Source organism: Neofelis nebulosa, chromosome 11 (genome assembly GCF_028018385.1).
Source record: "Neofelis nebulosa isolate mNeoNeb1 chromosome 11, mNeoNeb1.pri, whole genome shotgun sequence".
Lineage (NCBI taxonomy): Eukaryota > Metazoa > Chordata > Mammalia > Carnivora > Felidae > Neofelis > Neofelis nebulosa.
The window spans coordinates 58,755,221-58,781,539 of NC_080792.1; the positions used below are offsets into that span (position 1 = coordinate 58,755,221).

The 26,319-nt window shown below is 46.3% G+C and overlaps 1 protein-coding gene across 6 annotated transcripts in view; it reads left to right on the top strand.

Moving 5' to 3' along the window:
* The window catches only part of PTPRM (protein tyrosine phosphatase receptor type M), a 795,639-nt gene that overhangs the window by 766,738 nt on the left and 2,582 nt on the right, over nt 1–26,319 (top strand). For all 6 annotated transcript variants that reach the window (XM_058692682.1, XM_058692677.1, XM_058692679.1 and 3 more), the window contains 8 exons: nt 2,063–2,217; nt 2,534–2,669; nt 4,603–4,752; nt 5,480–5,653; nt 6,671–6,802; nt 10,219–10,344; nt 12,279–12,442; nt 19,280–19,415. In XM_058692682.1, coding sequence (XP_058548665.1) covers nt 2,063–2,217; nt 2,534–2,669; nt 4,603–4,752; nt 5,480–5,653; nt 6,671–6,802; nt 10,219–10,344; nt 12,279–12,442; nt 19,280–19,415 — 1,173 coding nt within the window. The remainder of the gene's footprint in view (nt 1–2,062; nt 2,218–2,533; nt 2,670–4,602; nt 4,753–5,479; nt 5,654–6,670; nt 6,803–10,218; nt 10,345–12,278; nt 12,443–19,279; nt 19,416–26,319) is intronic.

Consider the following 26,319-nt stretch of genomic DNA (forward strand, 5'->3'; position numbering starts at 1 on the left):
GAATCTGCAGCAGGATCCAGGCTCTGACAGCACAGAGCCTGACGCGAGGCTCGAACTCACAGACCGCGAGATCATGACCTGAGCCAAAGTCGGACGCTCAACCGACTGAGCCACCCAGGCGCCCCAAGCCACAGGGCATATTCAGTAGATGACATTGTTGATTTTCATTTCTGAATCCCTGATGGTGTAATTAATTCCTTAATGCTTAAACTCCATTAAAGAATAGCATAATTTTCAAAGAGAAGTAAAGCTTCAGCATTTGTGGGTTATTAAACTGAGACATGGGAACACCTTGACAGCATACAAGTCTTCTTTTAAAACCTGTAATTGCTTGCCTCTTCTAGTCTTTCCGAACACATTAGAAATTCTGAATTTCTTGTCTGCTTGCTAAGTATGTGTGAACAATGACCGATGGTGAATGTGACAAGGTTAGTGGGTATTTAACATTAAGGTACAAGAAAACGAAACTCAGGGCCCATCACGGAGATGGTATTCAGTAAGTGGTCATCAACTAAGAGACGAGGTCATCAAGAGACCTCGTCTCTTATTTGATCCCGGATTTACAATCCAGCCTTGATTCTGGAAGCAGTTTTTGTTTTCAAAACAGATATTTGTTGGGGCGCCTGAGTGGCTCAGTCGGTTGAGCGTCCGACTTCTGCTCAGGTCATGATCTCACGGCTCGTGAGTTCGAGCCCCGCGTCGGGTTCTGTCCTGACGGCTCAGAGCCTGGAGCCTGCTTCTGATTCTGTGTCTCCCTCTCTCTCTGCCCCTAACCCACTCGCATTCTGTCTCTGTCTCTCTCAAAAATAAATAAACATTAAAAAAAACACAAAAAACAGATTTTTGTTTTACAACAGAACCTTAATACGTAGGTTCATAGTTAGAAAAAAATTGATGCATCTAAATCAACTTTATTATTTTCAAAACAAGAGTAAATTAAAAAAAAAAAAAAAAGACTCTTAGAGTCTTTTTCTTTCTGTCTCCCTTCAGTTCACTTGGAGTCAACCCACCTTTTTCAGTTTACTGATCTAACATAGAATTGCAGCCAAAATGCCTCTTGATTTCCAGGGTGTACAGTTTGCCACCCTCCCTGTTTCCCACAACCCAACTGTCATGGCCACTCGAAGGCAGGAGGCGCTGTCTTCATATCTCTGTGACCCCAGCATCTTGAGTCATGCCTGAAGCATTTCATTCACTCAGATTGTTGGTGATTGGATGCGGGGATTAAATGTTTGCCCCAGGGGCGCCTGGGTGGCTCGGTCGGTTGAGCGTCCGACTTCAGCTCAGGTCATGATCTCACGGTCCGTGAGTTCGAGCCCCGCGTCGGGCTCTGGGCTGATGGCTCAGAGCCTGGAGCCTGCTTCCGATTCTGTGTCTCCCTCTCTCTCTGCCCTTCCCCTGTTCATGCTCTGTCTCTCTCTGTCTCAAAAATAAATAAGCGTTAAAAAAAAAAAATTAAAAAAAAAAAAAGTTTGCCCCAGTTAGAAACCTCACAAACTTGAGGTGCAAATGGAAATGAGTTCTCTGGCCTATCCAGTTGGAAAGTGGTCCTCGCTCATTCTTCCAGTGACGTTCTCTGTGCACCCACAGCGGCGGGCACCCGGTACAAAGACATACCAGCACACGGAAGAGCTAAACAAACCTCCTGCATTCAGGAGCTGGTCTTGAGCACACAAGTACCTTTGATGTCCTTCAGGTCCCTGCTCTGTGCCTCTCTATCCCTGTGGACTTGCACTTCACACCGTAGTGACACAAACTGTGAACAGAGCCTACTTTGTAGAAAGGAATTTCAAGGAACCAGAGATGCATCCATCTGCTGTGGTTGCACCTGTACATTAGCGCCTTCCCCAAACATCACCTCCCTTTCACCCCCGCGAGCATCCCCCTGCTTACAATAAGGCTTTCCAGGTGTGTGTTACAGCTAAGAATGACCTTCTTCCCCACAAGGCACAGCTTCCTGGCCCTAGGCCCACTGACTGGTCAAGGGTACCGGAAGCTCCCAGTCGCTCACCATTTATTTTCCTTTGTTCTCTTCCTTGCTGTGCTGACTGACTGACGGCAGAGAGGTGTTCATGAAATCCGAGAGATCAGACAGTTTCACTTCACTGGCTGGCCGGATCACGGGGTCCCCTATCATGCCACAGGGCTTCTGGGGTTCGTTCGGCAGGTCAAATCCAAGAGCCCGCCCAACGCAGGCCCATTGGTGGTGCACTGCAGGTAAGCCGAGCGCCCGGAGCCTCTCCGGGGGAGCACAGTGGGCAGCCCGTGGGGTCTCCTTTGGGGTGATGACAACATTTTTGGAACTCGATAGAGGTGGTGGTCGGAACTACACTTGATCTTAGCCAAAAGGCCGAGAAGCGATGGTCGGAACTGAATAGAGGTGATACGTTGTGAGGGTGCTAAATGCCACGGAACTGTACTCCTTCCCGTGGTTCATTTCATGTTATGTGACTTCCACCATAGTAAAGATGTAAAAGAAGGAGAAGCACAGGGATCCCTTTTCCTCAGCTGACAGAGCCCTCTTTTCACTCAGTGCTGGTGCGGGGAGGACCGGCTGCTTCATCGTCATCGATATCATGTTGGACATGGCGGAAAGGGAAGGCGTGGTAGACATCTATAACTGCGTCCGGGAGCTGCGGTCCCGGAGAGTGAACATGGTACAGACGGAGGTACGGCTGCGCCCCCGCCCATCCTCGGGGTCTGGTCCCCCGTGCCTCCTGCACCCACCCCACCTCCCAGAGCCGAGGGGGAAGAAACTCCCGCAATTCTGTCTCCAAAAGTCATACACCTGGCACTCTCTTTCCTCCCTCCCTTCCTTCCTTCTCTTCTCCTTTCATAAACAAAAAAGGCCAGGGCTTCTCCCGGGGAACAGAATCTGCAGCCAGAAGCCTAAATTAGCCCCTACTTCTGTAGCAAGGGCCCCAGTAGAGTCTCTACATTAAGCTTCAGGGATTCAGTACTATTTCTTTTTATTATGTCTTTTAAACTAGCTGGTAACCAGAGCAAGACCATTCCTGAGAATAGCCAGGCATTTGCCAAATGGCTTAAGGGTAGTCTCCGTACATTTCATTCCTCTCCTACTGCCCCTAAAAATTCTGCCCAGTGGCTTGGTATCATGGGAGTTTGCGTGTTTTGTAGAAATACTCTATACTGACTGGGACTTCAATAAATTAGAATTCAAGGTGTGTCAGGAATTTAAGTGTTTGAGAAAAAGAATTCATAGTCTTAGTTGATATTTGCTTGTTTTAAGTAGGCATTACACCCACAGTAGACCAGCAGAATAAAGAATAAGATTCCCTTCCATTTAGATATTGCATTAAAGTTTACAAAAGCCACCCATTTAAAGTTTACAAAAACCTAATTCCTTTTTCAAATAGCCTAAATAAAAATAGCAAAAACTCTAAATGCTTTCATGGTCTTTTTTTTCTTTAGTAGAGGGATTCCTAGCTTTAGAGATAATAATGTATTTTTTAATGGATTTTACAACTGATTACATGTTGCCACATCCCCTGTCTCTCTTGATCCGTTTCTGAGGTGTTGTTTTTGAGAATTAGGAGTCCTAGTTATTGGGGCGCCTAGGTGGCTCAGTCAGTTGAATGTCAGACTTCAGCTCGGGTCATGATCTCATGGTTCATGGGTTCGAGCCCCACATTGGGCTCTGTACTGATAGATCAGAGTCTGGAGCCTGCTTCAGCTTCTGTGTCTCCCTCTCTCTCTGCCCCTTCCCAGCTTGTGTGCTTGCTCTCTCTCTCTCTCTCTCTCCCTCTCCTCTCTCTCTCTCTCTCTCAGAAATAAATAAACATAAAAAAGAGTCCTAGTTATTGATAGAAATTAAAGTAAAAAATAATGAAACTCTTTTCACATCTCACGTAAAGATGAATAATAAATATTGTAAAACTTTGCTGATTTATTATAGGGAAAGTCAGTGCCCATTCAGAATTAGAGTTTGTAAGCTGTGGACTTGTACATACATCAAAAACTCTTCTCGGGACACACAAAGACTTTTGTCATTATCACATTAATGTTTCAAAACAAGTAGTTTTAAGTGCTCAGAACTATTTATTTTTCAATAGTGCTACCAAGTCGTCCTGGACCTTCTTTGCACTGTTGATTTGGTTAGCAAATTCCTCCTTTCATTATATACAGGTAAGATTCTGCTCATTTGCTCACCTGAAATACTGAGTTCTAAACTCGTGGAATCAGAATTACGGAGGTAGTTAAGCCACAGCTACTCTGGCATGATCGTGCTTACTCCGGTATTTATCAGTGTCTGAGCGGCTCTGATCAGTCTGTTTCATGCTTCTGTGTTGAGCCCTTGTGTCTCTTCTTCCTGTGACGCTCCACACATGGCCAGTCAGTAACATGTTGGCCATCCCACGTGGGCATCAGCACTGCTGGTCCCGGGACCCCCCCCCCCCGCCCCCGCCCTGGTCACAGAGCAGTCAGGTCCTTACACCTGGTGTCCCTGTGCCAGGAATGCATTGTCCATGATGGACCGCTGTCACATTATCTTGTCCGTGGGGGGCTATCCTCCCTTCCTCTCTAGTTCTCCTGACCTACCTTGGTTTCTCCATTCCTAACTAGTCCCCTCTGCTTCTCCAGGAGCAGTATGTGTTTATCCATGATGCCATCCTGGAAGCCTGTCTTTGTGGAGACACCTCCGTCCCTGCTTCCCAAGTTAGGTCTCTGTATTATGACATGAACAAATTGGATCCACAGACTAACTCCAGCCAGATTAAAGAGGAGTTCCGGGTAAGTCATGTGAAAGGGAAGGGCAGATGCCTATGACTTTGCTCCTTCAGAAGTATCTCAAAGTCAAGTCTGGGACCCTTGAGCCAACACAGAGCTTCCCGCCCTCAGCATTACGGACATTTGGGGCCGGGTAATTCCTTGTTGCGGGTGCTGTCCTATAGGATGTTTAGCAGAACCCGTGGCTTCTACCCACTGGATGCCAGGAGACCTCCACCACACCAGTCGTGACAACCAGAAACGTGTGCAGACATTGCCAGTGGCCCCTGGGAGCAAAGTGAGCCAGTTGAGAACCCCTGGTCTAGCGATCTCTCCCCTTTGCCAGGCGGTCCTACAGGGTAACGTGGGTGCAGCCAAACCAGGCAAGATGCACTCGCGGCAATTGCTGGGCAAGAGTTCTTTGTGGCCGTCCTCATATCCACGTCCAGTCCAAGTGTACCTGACTCTAAGTCAAACTGTATCCAACCTCTTACTCCCAAGCACCCAGATGTCCGACCCTAATCAGACCAGACGGCACATACTCCAGCAGATCCATGGTGGCCCTTATATCTGATGGGTGCTGTCTGTGGACCAGATCCAAGGGGAGAGAAGAGAAGTAAACATCGAACTGTCTGAATAGGGGGCAGGGAGCGTCTGTGTGGTAGTCAGCTGCAGGAAACTTGAAGTCTGAAGGTGAGACGGTGTGCCGTCCAGCGTTCGCTTCCCCATGTGCCTGTGTGCTGTCGTGTAGACCCTGAACATGGTGACGCCCACACTGCGGGTGGAAGACTGCAGCATCGCGCTTCTGCCCCGGAACCATGAGAAGAACCGCTGCATGGACATCCTGCCCCCGGACCGCTGCCTGCCTTTCCTCATCACCATCGACGGGGAGAGTAGCAACTACATCAACGCGGCCCTCATGGACGTAAGCCTGCCTGCCCTGCCCCGAAGGAAACAGGAAGCCGTTCCCCAAGGGGAGCATGGCCGAGCAGGGCCTGGGTCTTCTCCTTCGACTCGTTGGCCCTCGTTTGCTTGCTTGTAAGACACACGCTGTTTTCCCGACAGCACATTTCAGATTCCACGTATGTTTCTGCGTCGGGGGCGACATTCTCGGTCTCTCGGAGACCACCAGCCGGGAAGTACTGACAAATGAAACACGCCCCAGGTACTCTCTGAGCACTTAAATTTTTAACCCGCTGGCCGGAGAGCAAGAGACAGCTATTAAGTCTCTAAGGCAGTGAAGTGGGATACTACGGTTTGCAGCATTATTTTCATTCCCTTTCCTCCTAATTTAGGCAGTAATTAACATGGGGAAAAAATGGTCTGTCGGGATAGATAGCACACAACTCATTACTTCCTGTCAGTCTGTTTACTTCTAACTGAATGAACATTTGCGATTCAATTGATGGGAAAAGTAAATGGATATTTGCGGGGCTAATATGGAAACTCCAATTCCACGGGTGCGATAGCAGTAAAAAGGTACTTAAACTCACTTGAAGCTCTCCAGAGCTGTAAAAGCCATGTGGACCCTTCTGTGGCAGGAATAAGTAACACCATCACATGTATAAATGACACTCGAACAGATTTTAGGAAAAGTAGAAGTATTTTAATTGTGCATATTTTGTAAAGTAAAGTTAAACGTTCTGCATTAAAATAACCACGGATAGGGCCAATATTGCCTTTCTAGCAGATATAGCAAAAAAATTGTAAGAGATACTTATTATGTTTTCTGGGTATCAAAGTGAGAATATGTTGTCATTATCATTCCGCAGATAAGTTTATATTTAGTCTGTTTTGGTGTTGACAGTGATGCTAGGCTTCAGCAGCTGTTACATGTGTCCGGTGTCCTGTGTCACAAGTCTCCACGTGCACAAGATAACGGAAGCTTCCTCCCTTCACACTTTCCTGGGTATATCTGGATCTTTCTTGTTTGCGTTTGCAGAGCTATAAACAGCCTTCAGCTTTTATAGTCACCCAGCATCCTTTGCCAAACACGGTGAAAGACTTCTGGAGACTGGTCCTGGATTATCACTGCACGTCTGTGGTTATGCTAAATGATGTGGATCCTGCCCAGGTGAGACTCAAGCCCAGGGTCAAATTTCTGTTCGTTCTGCTTGCACACTGCGAAGCACAGGCCCCCGTGCCAGCTTGCAAATGCCAGGTGAAGGTTGGGAGCGGGAGCTGAAACACAAACGTCAAAAGCAGACAGAATTAGGGACAGGGCCAAAAGTTGTCAGAAACTGAAAAACCAGATAGAGATCATAGATGGTGGAAGTGACAGGGAAAGACAGGGTCAGAAATTCGCTGTTACCCGAGGATGGAAATTCCAAGTAGAGAGAGATACAGGTAATGGGTGGAGTCAGAGCTGCTGGGGGTGGGGATATCGTAACACCTGCAACCAAGTGGAGGCAGCAAAGCAGGGAGCACAGCACAGCAGCACGAGCCCAGCTCTTAGCCCCGGGAGGATCCGTGTACTTCCTAGCAAGGCTCACCTGGAGCCTGCAGGTAGAGATCGTCATGGTAGGGTGACAGTGATTTTAAGGGACAAAAATGACTTTTGTCAACACTTGGGTAAAGAGATTAAAAAGAAACAAAACCGGGACTCGAACATAAGAGAGGCTCAGAATGATACATGGGGCTTTCCCATGGCTGTTTTCCTCACACACCAAAAGAGAAAGAACAGGACAGTAACAACCGGGTACTAGTAATGGGGTCAGAAACATTCCCTTAAAGGGACTTGTCAGGCGAGCATTGGCACAGTGTCCCTTTAGGAGCTGAATTTATCCTGTTCGGGTACAGCGACACCAGTCTCCCACTTAACCACCGTGACAGAGGGTATTATGGGACCTGTGGACTTCTCGTGTTTTAAGAATAAACTTGTTCTGAAACGGAATTAATTTTCTCTCTGGTAGAGACCAGCTTAAAAAAGAAAAAAAAGAGGTCAGAAGTATTTTGGCATCCAAACTGGACAAGAATTTTCCTTCCTAAAATCCATTTTATTGTCATCAATCAGCCATAAATTCCATGGACACTCATTTCGATTCTGTAATGCTTTTGTGTGTGAGGCCCTACACTATATTGTTAGGGTTCTCGCCTGAGAGCTAGTGGATGAAATAATAACGATCATCCTTGTCCTTATCTAGTCCTTTTTGCTTAAGAAGCTTAAATATTTCAGAAGTCTTCCACAGTGATCCCCTCCCAAAGAGAGAATGCAGCTACTTTTTAAAGACAAGCAGACACCACAGTTCAGGGAACTTCAAAGACCCAACTCAAAATAGCACCAGGGATCCTGATCTTCTAACTCACAATGCCATGGCTTAAATTTCACTAATTCAAGATTCAGTGAAAGACTGTTACAGGACAAGGGACTATTCCCTCTTCAGAATCATTCTTTTCCCCCTAATGTGAATCCTGACATGTGGTGATAAACTGCGGGGGGGGGGGGGGGGGGTCCTATTAGTGAACCAGACATGAGTGATTTCCACAAGTTCTTCTTGAACGACTGTATTGGAATTCTGAAGCTGCATGCTAAACTCGAACTGTCTGGATTCAAACCAAGCCTTGGCCGACCCTGGTAGGGGAGACAAAGAGTCCAGTTCCACTCGGCAGACAGAGCTGATTTTCAGAGTGAGAAGGGGCTCCTGGGACATAGTCATTTAGAGAACACTAAACTGAGCATTTGAACTTAAAGTCTTTGCAGTCGTACGAGAATAGCACTCAACTATTTTAAGTATTTATAGGTCCAGTTCATGGACGTGTTATGCACCATTTAAGCCATTTTCTACACGGTTTACTTGGGCTGAGTGCAGAATGTATTGTGCCAAGAACCACGCGCCGGCCCGGGCCATTCGTGTTTCTCTGGTGTGAGTGATGAGCTCTGATCAGGGCTTGAACCGAGAGAGCAAGCAGAAAGTAAAGCTAACTCAGTCCGAAGGAAAAAATGGGCAGAACAGTTCAAATGTGCATGTTAGGACTTTTACTACCATCTCGGCTTCCCATCACGATACTCGTTAATTTTCGCAGTGGTTAGTTACCCTTGGGTACAAAGAGAAACTAAGCATCAGCATGCTATCATCTGACACGGCAGTTTTAGAACTTGTCACCAGCAAGTGCTGGGGAGGAAGGGAGCATTTTACAGAAGCCTTAGTTTAAAATAAATAAATGTGATTTTTAAAATACTGCAGACTCAGCTAAGGTAGGAAGTACGCTTAGGTAACCGATGCTCACTCTCGATCATAAAGTTCAAGCCTTCACCTTATTTGTAATAGAGACTGTGCTGCCATTGCCCCACTGTGAACTGAAAACTATCTTGCGGTCTTGGGCGTTCATCAACCTTCGCAACCTTTGACAATGAGCTTTTAGATACTTTGGAAAATAAAAGTCATCCAAACAAGGAAATTCGATGAGTGGATTCTCCTTTTGTGGTACATCATTCTGCTTAAAATGAGATAACGTTTTTCATCTGCGCTCAGCCCAGTAGAAACCAGTTGTAAAATATTGAAGTAATTGACTCTGGGCTCCCCACAAGCCATTTGTCCTTCATGTAAATCAGAAAGATAAAAGTTTAACTCTACTCCCCGAAACATCACTGGATACCAAGTCCCAAAAGAAGTTTAATTCCAGACTTTAAAGGCCTAGTAGCATCTCAGGGCTTTAGGAAAGGTCTGTGAGAGGGAAACGTCACGGGAGGTGGTCTCCCCACCTATCTGCAAGCTTAATACTTCTGTGGGGTCGTAGCAAACGAAGGTGCCTCTTTCATAAGCTCCCCTTCCCAGCATCCCTCCTTCCATGCTAACTTGTGTGCCACATTCACAAAAGTTCTAGTTACCTGGTGTCACCAATACCTGGCCCTTGAGACTCTAGGAAATTTGTGATTTTAACTAAAACCACCTCTAGATAAAACAGCAAAGTGTTGACTCTTCTTATATCAGGTTTTTAGATCTGAGCTGGGAGGGGTTGGACCAGAGCATGAAAATGCAACCCAACACTGTTATCAGTATCTTGTCACTGAATGGCCCTATTCCCAAAAGTGATTACAAGTTACAAAGCAAGCCCACATGGGGGAGGATGGAGATATGGGTGTTAACAGGTGTGTGCACCTTCTCAAGTATCTTAGCTCTTGTAATGGCAGCCAGCGGCATCTCCCCAAGGCCTGACAAAAGTTCCTTTACGCATGCAGAAGAGATCTTACAATGGGATGCGTTGAACAGCATCCATGTGGCCTCCTTGGAGAGCAGAATGGTTCGTGGCTTAAAGACACTTTCTGAGAAAATGAAGAAGGAAGTACTAGAAGGACGGGTGGAGCTGAGGAATCAGCCAACAAGAAAGTCCTCAAGTCTACTTCCTGGGAGGAAAAGAGAGAAAGGAAAGAAAATAAAGTGCATCAAAGAATTGTTAAGAATTAGCAAATGTCAGTAGTGACTTCATCCGAACTGTTAGGAGTCAGTTTATTCCTATAATTAACCTTGTGTTTCTGTGTTTTCAATTCAGTTGTGTCCGCAGTACTGGCCAGAGAATGGAGTTCACAGACATGGCCCCATCCAAGTGGAATTTGTTTCTGCTGACTTAGAAGAAGACATCATCAGCAGGATATTCCGTATTTATAATGCAGCCAGAGTAAGAATCGCAGCCAACCTCACTTATGTTCTGGTTTCATTATTTTCTCATTCACCAAACATTTAGAGTGCCCACTTGGTCAGTCACCATTTAGGAGTTTGGAATACATTCTAGGTGTTTGTGAACAAAACAAAGCTCCCTGATGTTATGGAGCTTACATTCTAATGAGAGAAAACAGACAATAAATAATAGATATAACAGATATTATAATACAGTATGTTAGAAGCAATAAGTGCTATAGGGAAAAAATGGAGAGGTAGAAAGCACTTGGGCCAGGAGGGAGAGCAAGTCTCTGTCTTTAAATAGAGGTGCTGTGTGAGCAAAGACCCAACCAAAGTGAGGGAGCAGCCATGCGGATCTCTTTGGAGACTGCTTTATAGGCAGAAGCGATGGTCAGTGCAAAGGTCCTGGGGTAGGGCCTTGTCTGGTGGGGTCCAGCAACAGTGAGGAGGCTGGTATGGCTGAAGCACAGTAAGCCAAGGTGAGAGTAGCTGATGGAGTTATCCACCTTGAAGGAAAGTAGCCAAGTGTCTGGGGGGGTGGGGGGGGGGGGCGGGAGACAGAGACTGCGTAGGGCCTCACAGGCCACTTCTAGGATTTGGGTTTTTGCTCTAAAGGAAATAAGGAGCCGTTACAGGGTTTTGAGTAGAGAAGAATCCCATGATACAATTTACCTTTAAAAAGAACACTGTACCTTCTGTGTTGAGAACAGACCCATCAGGAAGCCATTATCATAATCCAAGTAAGAAGTGACAACAAGACGAAGGCAGTCACTGGAGGTACCCGAGACAGAGAGATGCCGATATATCCCGACAGCAGAGCCAACAGGATTTGGGAATAGGCTGAATCCCAGGGAATAAGGAGTGGATCTCAAGATTTGGGTCCTGAGAAATGGACCACTGGAACTGACATTAACCAAGCTGGGGAAGGCTGTGGGGATAATGGGACTGTTTGGGGTAGGGGGACACGCATTAGAGAGAAGGTCAGGAAACATGCCAGGTTTGAGATATCAGGTACCTAAGAGGAAGTGTCAAATAGGCCCAGCTCTATGAGGGGGGACATTTAGAAGAGGCCCAACCCAGAGATGTTGGTGACTTTAATGACGTTGACTTTGTTGATGACTTTGACAACTCACTGGAGTTTTGAAAGACTGCATAAACTCATCAGGTGAGAGGGAGAGAAGACAGGGGGCCCAAGGACTGAGCCTGGGGTTTCCATCAGCAAGAGGTCTGGGAGGAAGGGAGACCGAGACAGAGGGCAGAGAGTGGAGAAAGGCCAGCTGGGTGAAGAAAGTGTCAGCGAGCAAGACCAGTCACCCGTGTCAGAGGTGCTAAAGGCCGCAGGAGATGTGATCCAAGTGATTTAAACGCAGCCAGATTAAAACCGCTGCCACTTCTCTAACACTTTCTTTGAATACTCCAGTTCCATTTAATTATGACTAAAGATTAATTGACTATTGATATCTTAGCAAGATTCACACCAATACACAAAACCATGTTGTGTTTGCAAGAAACGCCACGTAACCTCTATCACCCTGAGCTCACACACATCTCCAGATTATAAATTATTCTCTCCCCTCCAATTACCTGCAATTAAAGTAAACCCATGTTACCCCTTACTGCCCAGTGAGGTCAGTGTTCACATTGTACGTTATTTGTCACTTGGCTTTTGCAAAACTGTAAGCATTCTGCTTCGCTTTTATTCGTCTGGCCTGTCATTTAAAACACCTGTTTTTTTATAACGGCTCGGGGTTACAACGCCTAACGCTTCAGGCCAGTGGAAGCTTCCTTCGTTATTTTATAGGCCGGCCTCCCCCTTAGTAACGGCCTGCTTTGCTGAGAAGTCCAAGCAGGTGGACTCAGCCTGCTGGAATCCCACCAGTAAGTGATGCCTGTGTCCTTTCACCTCCTTGACTGTTGCCTGATTCCCCGCAGCCCCAAGATGGATACCGGATGGTGCAGCAATTCCAGTTCCTGGGCTGGCCCATGTACAGGGACACGCCGGTGTCCAAGCGCTCCTTCTTGAAGCTCATTCGCCAGGTGGACAAGTGGCAGGAGGAATACAACGGGGGTGAAGGCCGCACGGTTGTGCACTGCTTGTAAGTGCTAAGGAGGGCTCAGCACCTAAGAAGGGCCAGGCCAGCGTTCCGCTGTCCCCCCCATGGTTCACCATCCCTTGCCTCTCTATAAACGGAGAAGAAATAAGTAGGTCTGGATGAATGGAGATGATCTGCCTCCTCGTTAAGAATTTCGTTTGCTTTCCAGAAAACAAAATATGCACATTTTGTATTGGGATAGAGTGTCACTGCTATAAAAATAAGCCCTGACCTTGTGGTCATCTTCCCCCCCCCCCCCACTTAAAAAGAAACACCTGGGTGGATTCACTGGGCTCCTACCAGCTCCTGAGAGTCCATTGGTAAGTTTAGGGAGTTTTCTGAGCTGGCAGTTAAACTGTTGGTAACTTGCAATCATCCCCAGTGGAAGTATCTACGACACTGACATCAGCAGATATTACAGATCAGACCCCCCCCCCACACCCCACCCCGATTCGGCAAAACTGGTGTTGGCAACAGGTTTATCAGCACACTAGCTGGTAATTCTATAGGAAATCATGCCAGAGGTTTCGAAGGAACTGTCTTTCAAAGGAATTATCTTTGAAGAGAATTTTGTTTATGTCTTGGTTTTTGCCTGAGAATATAAACATATATATGTTAATATAAACATATTATATATATATAAATTATAAATTTATATATATATAAAAATTATATATATATATATAAACATATATATATATGTTAATATAAACATATATATATATAGGGAAGATTTGGCTAGAGCCCGTATCTCCAAAGTGTGGTCTCTAGACCAGCAGTTCTAGGGGGTGCTCAAATGGGAAGACCTCTGCTACAGAGCATTGAATCCCATTTGTGACTGCACATTGAGGATCATTTGGGGAGATTTTTATAAAACAAAAATGGGACATCTGGGTGGCTCAGTCGGTTAAGCATCCGACTCTGGCTTAGGTCATGATCTTAGGGTTCATGAATTCGAGCCCCGCATCGGTCTCTGTGCTGACAGCTCAGAGCCTGGAGCCTGCTTTGAATTCTGTGTGTCCCTCTCTCTCTGCCCCTTCCCCACTCATGCTCTGTCTCTGTCAAAAAATAAAGAAATGTAAAAAAAATTTTTAATCAATGAAAAACAAAAGCAAAAAACCATGCCCAGGCCATACCCAAAGCAATCACATCAAAATCCCTAAGGATGGGCCCCAGACATCTGTGTTTTTTCAGACTGCCAGATTATTTCAGTGTGTGGCCAAGGTTGAGAGCCACTGAAAAGAGACTGCCTTGCTTTTCAGAACACCATCACCTGCATTTTCTCAATGGTGATGATATGTAGCTAATCAGCCAGCTGGGATTGGCTTAATGGAGCAGGCAATTAGAAAGTCATGGCAGTTAGGGAAGGTATTTAGAGAATTTGTGGAAACTTATAAGCTTATGTCTCTTTTCAGGGGAGTATCATTACAAGCCCACAGTATGATCTCTCCCAAACGGAAGGGGAAACAAGGTTTAACTCTGGGAAGACCAACCCTAGTTAAAATGACAAGCTTGCCTAAGGACCCCGGTTACTCTCCCCTCAAGGCCTGTATCTCATGCCGTGCCCCTCCCCCCAGGGGCCCAGGAGGGTCCATGACACCCCAGAACTCTGCCCTGCTTCCCAGGAGTCAGAAAGTGGCAGAGTTTCATCCTACAGAAACTGATAGGCCCTTGGAAAGAGTCTTATGAGCCTGTTCACACTTAGCCTCGACCAGAGCCTCCAATCCTTTGTCCTGCCCACTTACTTTTCCCTTCCTTTTCCTGGATCCAGCTCATTAAAAAACATCCCTACCAAGAAAATGCCAAGGAGGATTGAGTCACAGCTCACATCCCCCAATTTATTTCTTCTAAATGCAGATAGAGCTTCTGATCAGAATATGATCAGAGGGTGACCAGTGTGAGTTGATACAGTCCCAGCAGGGAAAACTGACATTTTAGTTAGGGTTTGTATTATATCCATTAGGTTTCTGGAAAAACTCAAAACAGTCTGCAGACACCCATTTCTGTGTCTGGAGTCGGCCAGTATCTGGAACTAGGAGTATAATGCGTACATGGCACCCGCTTTGATTAGTAGCTTTCCAACAGGGGCCAGTGCCGTAACCCAAAGGGCTAAGTCACACCGGGGGAAGTTGAGGCACCAGGACAGGCCTGAGGGGAAGATACAAAGACCCCTTAAATCACTGCACCTCATAGACAGCCACCCACTATACTCTCCCAAGGCCCAGCTGTGACCCCAAATCTAAGCAATTGCATTTCCCTTCTCCATGATGTCTACAGCAGGCTGTTCCTTATAGTGCATGGTGGCAGGCATCCCATTGTTTCTGCCCTCTTGCCAGCCCAAAGAGCCTTGATCTTTCCTTGGGAAACATTCTTCCCAGTCCTGAAGTCCCCTTGGTTCTCATGGGGCTGCCTCTGGCTCTCTTGGCATCAGGGTGGGCATGAGACCCATGCCTGGTAAGAATGTGTATTGTTTCGATTTATAAATCTAAATGAAGATTGTTTTAGTTGTGAGAAACAAAGTTCAGTTGAATTCGTATCTTCCAACATAGTCCAGGAAAAAATGCTTTGAGCCACAAAAGCTCTCTGCTGTTCATTTCTGAGGTAAGAATGTTGTATTCAACATAGAGTAGTGCTTCCTAATGGCTGTGGGCAGAGCAGTCCCTGCCCGAAACAGACCTCTACATGCTACAAGTGGAATGGTTCCTTGAGCCACGCATATACTCACAGTGAGCAAACAGGGTTGTTGTTGTTGTTTCTTCATACGTCTTCCAGCTCATAAAGCCAGAAGAAATGGATAGAATTAAGATATCACCATTTTGTAACCCTTCATGAAAATACGGGTGTAGACAGTGGTCATCAAGAACTATTGAAAGCATCAGGTGAAAAGTTGGTGGGGGAAAAGCAGTGTGGCTAACAGTGCGAAGACAGAAAGTAGGCTAATGGAGCAGAAGAGAAAATCCAGGAATGGAGCCACACCTCAGGGTCACCTGATTTACAACTAAGACCCCACAGTACTACGGGAGGTGGGGGGGAACAGCCTGCATACCGGTCTCCCTCCTCATGCTACATACAGAAATCATTTCCAGATGGATCATGGACCAACATATGAAAAGGAAAACAATGAAGCTTCCAGGAGAAAATCTTCATGACCAAAGGAAAACAATGAAGCTTCCAGGAGAAAATCTTCATGACCATGAGGTAACCAAAGATGATGATACCCAAGACAGAACACAAGCCATAAAAGAGAATATTGAAAAATTGGATTTCATTAAAGTTAAGCACTTTGGTTCATCAAAAGGCACCAAGGAGACTGAAAAAGCAAGACAGCATGGGCAAAGAGTTTTGTGATACATGCATCTGACAAAGGACTCAGAGCCAGAATGCCTAAGAACTACTGCAAGCAAAGAAACAAAGATAGATCCAGCTGTTTGAGCAAAAGACTTGACAAGAGCTTCATTTTTTTAAACAAAGAATATGCACATAGCCAATAAACATAGAAAAGGTACTCAGCATCATTCATTTCCAGGATAATACATATTAAAACCAGGACCAGACGCCCCCTGCACACTCAGCGGAATGGGTGACATTTAAAAGACAAACAAGGGGCGCCTGGGTGGCTCAGTCGGTTGAGAGTCCGACTTTGGCTCAGGTCATGATCTCACGGTTTGTGGGTTTGAGCCCCATGTTGGGCTCTGTACTGACAGCTCAGAGCCTGGAGCCTGCTTCCGATTTTGGGTCTCCCTCTCTCTCTCTGTCTCTGCCCTCTCCCCTGTTCATGCTGTCTCTCTCAAAAATAAACATTAAGATAAAATGAAAAAAATAATAAAATAAAAAATAAAAGACAAACAAGTAAATGATAATACCAAGTGTTGGTGACGATGCAGAGCAAATGGAACACCCCCTACACTGCTGGCAGGAAGGACAGATGGCATGGAGATTGGGATCTGTTTGATGGCAATACCAAATGCTAAAGATAAATACATTCTCTGAGCTCTTCCTCTCCCAAGTACACGACTACAGAAATGAGTCATTTATGCACCATGAGACATTTTTAGAGCAGATGGACTCATGTTGAAAATTAGAAACAGCCCAAATATTCCTCAGCTGTTAGGTGATTAAAATTATACAGCAGTAGATCCATTCAGTGGAATTGTTCTCAGCAATATAAAAGAAGAAGCCAGTGGTGTAACATGGATGATTCTCACCGAGATAGTATTAAGTGAAATAAGCCAGACTCAAGAGAGTATATACTGTATATTCCCTTTATACAAAATTTGAAAACAGACCGAAGACATTTACAATGCCAGGAGTGAGAACAGAGATCATCTTTGGGGAATTGATGGTATTGATGACGAGGGAGTCTGAAGGAGATCTGGGGGGGAGGGGGGTGGCGCTGATCCCGGTCTGTGTCTTGATCTGAGTGGTGGTTACGTGGAACATGAATTTGGAAATTAACTAAGATATGTACTACCATTTGTGGTACATATCATTAACTACTGTTAATTGTAGGTCTGTTATACTTAATTAAAAAAAAAAACTGATTTTGAAATTAATGTACCAAACTGACATTCTAACACAATGATCCATCTTAAAATCACAAAACAAAGAAGAACGTGATATCTTGTGCCTGCTTCCTTAAAAAGTATGCTTATAAGGTATGCTGTCTTAAAAAAAATTAATTCTTAGGAAGCTGTGGACCTAACTCCTAATTTATAGAATATAAGGATTAGAAAGAAACATGTTAAATGATTCACAGAGATACAATGAATGAGAACAACTGAGAATATGGGACTCTTTACAGGAAAGATGACCCATTTCCTCCACAAATAAATTCTCCAGAAATATGAGAGAGAACAAAGAGGGACCTATAGATTAAAATGAACTCTCAAACTATATCAACCAATTACTTTGCTTGGACGTGTATTTGAAGAAATCAACTGGAAGAAAATTTGTGAAACAATCTGGGAAATTGGAACAATAATTAGAAATTCAATTATCGACACAGTAATATTATCTTAGGTGTAATAGTGATACTGTTTATTTTTCTTTCAATCCATTAGCTCCTTGGAGAAGTGGTTGATCTCAGATCTGGTGCAGGGAGGATGTAAGATGAGTTTGGAACACCTTGTGGCCCCAGAGAGTAAGAAAGTACTCAAAAAATAATGGAGGCCTGATGGAGCTTCTAATGGCCAAAACCAGAACAATTTCAGCAACAAAAATAAATATTGATACTATTGGATTTTAGCTCATTGAACAAAATTAACATGTGTAAGTCTAAAGTGACGTAAATAGGGGCACCTGGGTGGCTCAGTCAGTTAAGCATCTGACTTTGGCTCAGGTCATGATCTTACAGTTCATGAGTTCAAGCCCGGTGTTGGGCTCTGTGCTGACAGCTCAGTGCCTGGAGCCTGCTTCAGATTCTGTCTCCCTCTCTCTGCCTTCCTCCACTTGCTCTCTCTCTCTCTCTCTCTCTTCTCTCTCAAAAGTAAATAAACATTAAAAAAAATTAAGGAAAAAATAAAGTGACATAGATAAAAAGATAAAAGATATAAGCAAATAAATTAGCCAAATAGTGGAGAAGAGACAGCACTCTCTCACAGTAGAATGTTGAAGGAGACAGGGAAGTAGAAAATCAAAACCATCGTTGCAACCTGATCGTTGTTGCAGACAGGATCCACCAATGGATCCTCAACCAGTGGGTGAAACTTTGAGGAGAACTGAGATATTTGCAGAATCCCAAAGTATCTCCCAAGATATCAGCTACAAAGAGAAAGATAACAACTACATAGGAAAACATTTCTCAGGCACCGTCTTAAAAAGTGATGAAGGTCAACATCACCAGCAAAATAAGCCAATTCAGCATCCTGAATCCCTGGAAGGATGAACAGCCCCTCTGTGGTTCTCTGGCCAAAATGCATAACTTCATTCCCAATCATGAGAAGGGGACATAGTTCTACATTTCCACATTCTACTGTAATGACTTCTCAAATTGTAGCTGGGCACCATGGCCACTTTCTACATCTACATTCTAATTTTTTTTTTATTCTACAAAAAAACTGACCAGTACTCATCAAAAGTGTCGAGGTCAAGAAAAAAAAGGAATGATTGAGAACCTGATGGACAGGTAGCAGAGACTAAGGAGCCAGGACAAGTCAATGCAAGGTGGGATCTGGGATTGGATCCTGGACTAGAAAAAGGTCATTGGTGACATTTGACTAAGGCCTGTCGTTGAGGTAATAGTATTGCACCAGTGGTAACTTCCTGGTTCTGATCCCATACTATGATTTTGTAAGATGTTCGCATCAGGGGAGGTGGGTATGCCAGGGAACCCTCCGTGCTGTTTTTACGATGATTCTGCACATTTAAAATTAGTTCAAAATGAAAAGTTTCATTCAGAAAGAGCTCCTGTGTTTTAGAGATTAATAATGAAATAATAGTGGACTTCTGTAAGGCCAAGTCCATCTTTGAACACTCATGACCAGCTTTCCTGGCAGATAGCAGATAAGGTGTTTGTTCGCTGGAAATTTCCTGCAGTGGGCCCTTTCAGTAAAAACTGGTAAGTTTTTAAGAGATTGTATAACTGAGATCTGAGGTGAAGCTAGGAGAGCAGAATGTGCCAGTTTCTCATCACCTCCAGTGAGGTGACCCATGGGCCCAGTGCTAAGACTCATTAATTCCATTTGCTTTAATTAAAATAATTGGCCCTAGTGGAGTGATCGCCTGGCCTCTGAGGCTTTCACCATTGCCTGCTCCCCAGGGTTCAGGAGGCACGTGAGGATGCAGTGTGAGAGCAAATGCTCTCAGACCTTCTCTCGGATCATCTGATTTCTCTTCCGGCAGGAACGGGGGAGGCCGCAGCGGGACATTCTGCGCCATCAGCATCGTCTGTGAGATGCTCCGGCACCAGAGGACGGTCGACGTCTTCCACGCCGTGAAGACGCTGAGGAACAACAAGCCCAACATGGTGGACCTCCTGGTAGGAGCCTTCCTCTGTCCCGCGGAATGGGGCACTTTCCTGGTTAGCTAGCACAAGACAGCTCGCCCCCTCGGAGTTTGCGCTGACACTGATTCACGGTGGGGGGGGGGGGGGGAAGATGCTCGTTTTCAGAAACATAATGTGATCTCTGGGCTGGCGAGGGCTTTTCTCCCCTCTTCCTCTCTCCCTGGGCTTTTCACGGGGAGGCTTGTCTCCACACACTGGAAATGGGGAAGTCGTTGAAACTCACAAGCAAACATCCTTATTAGTTCCCGTTCCTGGCAGTGCCTTCCACGTGCCTAAGCACTTCGTCTTCATGGAGAAGAATCCTACTACACGAAATGCCAGATTTTCAAATTATATATTTTATAAATAGCTTCATCACCTAACATTCGTCAAAGCTGTGAATTTCAGTTTGGCACCCAGAATGTTGCAGTTAATTTTGGTGGCCATATCTGAGAAGAGGATTAAGGAGCTGAGAAACAAAGGACTATGTGCAGCTATTTTCTTAGAGTATTTCAGGAAATCTCTTTCTTGTGTGCAGCTATTGAAATGCCAACCACCGAGACTGGAGAACAGTAGAATAACATCAAGGAAGAAGCTTTTAGATTAGTCATTTGTACCTCTGTCAGTGGAAGGAGGAGCTGAACGAAACAGGACTGATCCCAGAGTTGGAGAATGGCCTGGGGTGCGGAGAGGGAGGAAGGGATGACTGGTGCCGCCATGCCTGGGAAGCCCGCGTTTCCCGGCCCACAGTACTGCAGCAGTGGGCTTCAACTTTAAAATATAATAAAGGCACCAAAGAGCTAGTCGAGATTCAAGGTAAAGTTGAAGAAGTAGGGGCACCTGGGTGGCCCAGTCGGTTAAGCGTCCAACTTCGGCTCAGGTCATGATCCCGCAGTTTGTGGGTTCGAGCCCCGCATTGGGTTCTGTGCTGACAGCTCGGAGCCTGGAGCCTGCTTCAGATTCTGGGTCTCCCTCTCTCACTGCTCCTCCCCTGCTCACACTCTGTCTCACTCTATATCAAAAAACGAACACAAAAACTAGATAGATAGATCGGTAGTGTTGAGGAAGTAGCCATGGTTCCTGGTCATCACAGCGGTGCCCCAGGCTGGGTAATGATAGCGACTGATGCTGACTGACTCCTAGGACATGTCTGACTCCCACAGGTCACTCTGCAGAGGCGTCTACTTCCTGCAGGTCCCTGTGTCCTGCTTGATGGGCTGTTCCGCGTCCAAGAAGCACTTGCTGCCTGAGAAATTTGGTAGAGGGGCGCCTGTTTGGCCAAGTGCAGACTCCCAAACCATCAGCAGTTAGCACCTTGGCTTCTGTGGAGAAAGGGCTGCGTCCCGCAAACTGCTGCCCTCTCCTCTCCTCCCTACTGGAGACCCATGAACACCCAAATTCGAATCTCAGCTCTGCTACTAATTCAAGTCAAGAGACCTCAGACAAATTAACTTGGCAATTTAGGTCCCCTCGGGCAGGTCACTTAACTTCCCTGAGCCCAAGTTATGGAAACCAGGGATAAGGTTGGCTTATGGAGGCGATCCTGTGAGCCAACATATATGAAAGTGTTTTTGGAAAACTGCAAAGGTGAGAGAGTGGTTCTCAAGAGTGCAGGTGTCCACAGGGCATCCCACAGCCAGCAGGCATGTATTAGCGTTGGGAGAGGAGGGGAGGGGGCAGTGAGCAGCTGGCATTCACATGGTGCTTAATATGTGCCAGACCCCATGCTCGGTGCCTTATATGGAGGCACAGATTTCATGTGGATGGGCTGACAGACTGGCTGGCCTGTCCCCTGTGCAGGCTTCACTAGAAACAGCCCCTCCCAGAGGCAGAGAACTATCTCACTCCCTGGCACCACCCATGGGAATTTTAAAGAGTTGTACCACCATGGAATTCTCAGTCTTCTGGGCTGGGGGCCACTGAGATAGGGCAGTTGGGCAGTCAGAGGAGGCCTGAGTTTGGGATGGATAAGAAGGTTGGCAGAAAATGGAAGCCAACGCCTAAATTAAAATAGTGCGACCTCATTGGCACTTAACCGCCCAGACTGAGGGACAGACTTGTAGCTTCTAGACTTTTGTTGGAACTTGGGCAAAGCTGACCTTGATGAAAAAAATATGTATCATTTCCCTCTCACTACAGCCTGAATTAAGCAGGTCATTAGTAATAGACCCTTCCAGGCCTTTCCGCTAATGGCCCTGGCTGCAGCTTTCATCACTCACGAATTTTTATGTGCAGAAACAATGTGGCTTTTTCCAAATCAGTGGTGCAGGCTAAAGGATGGAGGTGATTCTCTGTGAACTGAATGGACATCTAGGTGGTTGGACCAGCAGGGAGCCCTCTCTTCTATAATAATTTAGGCGTCTCTGTGATGATGTGTTACTCTAATAGAGAAAATAGGATCTTCAGATGCCCAAACTTCTGAGGGTCAGTCACAGTTTGAGGATAAGGTCAGTGGCTGAGAAATATAAGGAGAGTTTTCAATTTCCTGGAAGAATGTCTGATAAATTTGTCACAGTGACTGTTAGCAAAATAATAGATACTGTCTGGTGACCGGAGAAAAAAATGTCACCATGCTCTTTTCAGTAGGCTTGAAGTTTCCTGAATTAAAGAAGGACTCCTGTCACTTGTTTGTTTTTGCATATAAGTACAATTTCTATTAGTTTGTTGCTCATATGTGTATGTTGGCTAAGGGAATTAATTAATTCAGGTCAGAGAGATTAAACCCAATATAATTTCATTGGGCATAAAAGACCATCTGAGACCTGAGTTTCTCCTAAACACAAAATGTTATACCAGCAGCTGAAAATCCCAGGAGTACTGAGTCCTCCTGGCTGCCTTTTCTTAGAATGATGAAGTGGTTCCAAAACTCCTGGGGTGCACTTCTGTCCTGGCTGGGGAGGCAGAGGGGATAGGGTTGCGGAGGGCCCTGGTCTGGGCCCCACTGGATGTGCTCAGTCGGTGAGGTGGGGGGATGGGGGAAAGGGCTTCCTCCTACCTCCTACTTGCCTGGTTAGATTCAGATGGAATCCCCAACCCCTGAGCTCCTTTGAAGTTTCAGGAAAATTCAGGCTGCTTCAACAAACATCTCCTCTCTCACCTGTGTCCTCACTCAGCTTTGGAAGTTTCCAGGGCTCTGTTTTAACAGAGAAACAGCCTTTAGGGAATAGATCTTTCCTAAAGAAACGTATTCTCCCCTGGGAGGTGGTGGGAACTTTGGCCAATGTGATGAGATCTGACATACATATGCATTGTAGAATAGTTACCAAGATCAAGGTAGTTAACACATCCATCGCTCCACTAAGGTAACATACTTGACTTGTGTCTTTAGTGAGAATCCTTAACATCTATTCTCAGCAACTTTCAAATATACAATACCGTATCATTAAGTATAGTCATGGTGCTACACACTAGATTCTCAGAACTTATAACTGAAAATTTGTACCCCTGGCCAACATCACCTCATTCCCCCACCCCCAGCTCCTGGCAGTCACCGTTCTATTCTGTTTCTATAAATTGACTTTTTTTTTTTAATTTTTATTTTTTAATTGACATCTAAGTTAGCATATAGTGCAACAATGATTTCAGGAGTAGATTCCTTAATGCCCCTTACCCATTTAGCCCATTACCCCCTCCCCTAACCGCCTCCAGTAACCCTCTGTTTGTTCTCCATATTTAAGAGTCTCTTATGATTTTGTTCCCCTCCCTGTTTTTACATTATTTTTGCTTCCTTTCCCTTATGTTCATCTGTTTTGTATCTTAAAACCCTCATATGAGTGAAATTTGACTTTCTTTAATGAGAGCTTTAAAGAATTCTGAGCCCTGGGCCCACCCCAGAGACCATGATTCAGTTGATCTGGGGTCTGGCTGTGGCAGCAGGATGTTAAAAGCGTCCCAGGTAATTTTAATGCGTAGTAAGGTTAAGAAACTTAGTGCCCAGTCTAGGATGGCTCTCAGCCAGGACTGCACATTGGAATCGCCCGAGGTGCTGTCACAAATGCCAAGGCCCAGGCCATGCCCCAGACCAGTTATGGCAGATGGAGCCCAAGGCCAGTGAGCTCGATGGGCTGCAGGGGAGACCAGGGCTCAGCAGGGTGAACAGGCCATCCCTTTCCTCATGCCGGCTGCTGGGCAGCTCCAAACCTACCTCCAGCCCTCCAGCCCTCCTGCTCAGACCCAGTCCTCTGCCAGCATCTCCCAACATCTGTAATTTAGAGCTGGCTACCAGACTCAGCCCCACCTGCCCCTTCTGTATGCTAAAACAATATTCGGTATAAGGCACTCCCTGCAAGATGGCATGCGGTTAGGGCCTGCAGCTCTCCCTCTCATGTAGACGACACAATGAGTCTAATAACTTCTGCATATACACTGCCTCCAGAGGTCTACCTGTGAACTGTGAAACACACAGGCTATTTGAAGGGGTGGGGGGAGGATGTGTGGGGAGTGGGGGAGAGGGGTATGTGTATAGGTATATGTGTGTGTGTGAGTGGGGGGGGGTGTCGCAGGTACAGGTGTGTGGGTGGCTGTGTATCTGTGGGTGTATGTATATGTGAGTGTGTGTGCATGTACAGGGGTGTGTGTGCATGTAGGGGGTGTAGGCGTGGATGTATGCACATGTGTAGAGGTGTGTGGGTGTGTGCATGTGCATATGCATGTGTAGGGGTGGATGTGTGTGTATGTGTAAGGGGGTGTATGTATGGGTGGGTAGATATATTTATGTGTATGTGGGTGTGTGTGCATGTGTGGAGGTGTGGGTGTGCATCTGTAGGGGTGGATGTGTGTGTATGTGTAAGGGGGTGTATGTATGGGTGGGTAGATATATTTATGTATATGTGGGTGTGTGTGCATGTGTGGAGGCGTGGGTGTGCATGTGTAGGGGTGGATGTGGGGGGTGTGGAGGTGTGGATCTGTATGCATGTGTAGGGGTGTGAGGGGGTAGATGCATGTGCATATGTAAGAGGATGATGGTATATACATGTGGGTATATGTATATGTGGGGGGGCGTGGGTGTGTAGGTATGGGTGTATATGCATGTATAGGGGTGTGGGGGTGGGTATATGTCAGTGTATGTGTCTGTGGGTGTGGCTGGGGGTGTCAGTGTCAGAGTGGAGGATGTAGGCCCCAGATGGGGAGTCAGAGAGGCACAAGGCCCATCTCTGGAGACACTGGGAGGCATTCCACTTTCCCTGGCCCAGCCACACAGCCCCTGGAGAAGCAGCCACTCTGCTTGAGTCCTCCCATGGCAAGTCTTCCTGCAGTCTCAAGGAAGTAATCTCCGTGCCCCCACCCCTGCCCTAGACTCTGAGCTCCTTGAGTCAGGGGCTGGCTGCCCCCTCAGTACCAGCAGAACTCCTGGAGGGGCCAGGAGAGAGCTGAGTGACAGCACGTTTCTTCCCTACACCTGGATGCTCCCCCCTCCTGAGCTCCCCTCCCTGCTCTTAGAACCTGGGGAGGCCATGGCTACACACTGATGAGTCTTAACAGCAAACCAGGCACAAACCACCATGCATGGGAGGAACGTTCTTTGAGGGAAGAACGTTCTCCCTACATTTTTAAAGGCACAAATGAGAGGAATGACCCATTCTGCCTGTTGTCAGACACACCGCTGTCTCCTCAAGGGGTCTCCTTGGCTGGGAACCTCCCGGAAACATTGAAGCAGACGGCTCCACCCATGACTGTTGGCACCCTGGGGACCAACCGACCCTCCAAGTGGGGACATGGGTAAAAGGGTTTTTCCAGACTATAGGACCTATTAGCACGGGACCCAGATGAAACGGTGAAATTTGTTTTAGGTTCAAAAAGCAAGTGTATCAGAGAGGGAAGGGTTACCCCAGGTGAGCCTGCGTGCAGACTGCTCTCTGAATCTTCTCAGGCAGGCAGCGTGGGGCACTGGAGGTTCCCGGAGGGACCACAGGGCCCCTAGTTCCTCAGACACAACACAGGGCAGCACGCCCTGACGCAGCTACAGCTCAAGCCCTTCAGGGAGCCTCCCCAAAGCCGCTTGGCAGGCCTCGTGGTCTCATGACGCCCTCAGTGAATGAGCAGAGCGGGGACATGGGGGGCTTTTAAAACATAACCTCACTCTTAGGTGCTCCTTTAGATTTTACTTTCTCCCTCTTCATGAGAACAGGAGGTAGGTGTGCAACAAAAGTGGGGTCAAGGGTTTTGGAAGGGAATAGCTGGCCGCCCAGGTTACGGTCCTGCATGAGGATAACCCCTGCTCTTGTCACTTCCTCATGCCCAAAGCCAGTTAATGTCACTCAAATCAGGAGAACTTGGGACCAAGGCAGAAATGTTCTTTTTTTTCCCCCCCTGAGGCACAGGGGTAGCTCGTGCAGCTTAATTATACCTTTCAGAAGCAAGTGAGCTGAGAGAAGAAACGGCAGAAGACAGGCCTGTACCTGGCGATCAAGGGTAATCAGTTTCCAACACAGGAGGATTTCAGGCATTTCCTGAGGTGTTTGGGGGAGGGCATGAAACAATTTATGGTCTTTCTTCTCAGCCCCCCTTATTTTTCTGATTCAGAAACCAGTCATCACAGAATCTCTTGGGATTGACAGTGTGCTTAGGAGGGACAAGATAGATGATAGCAAATTCATTTTGAAAATTATAGTCATGCCTAGGACAGGGCTTCCAACAAAGCAGCCCCTTAGTGATGAAGCCCAAAACCCAAAAGGGGTCGTGGCCTGAGGCCGGGAGCTACCTTACCCTCTAAATGCATGTTCGTATGTTAAAAGGATGGTTTCTAGTGGGCACTAAAGTTGCACAACCAGGTTTATGCAATAAGTAATTGGATCTCTCAGATTTCCATGAAAAACATGGTCTCTGTGAAGGAGACAGGAGAACAGGACTGAGCACTCACGTTGGCTCAGTGATCTGACCACCTGGCCTTTTAGAGTTT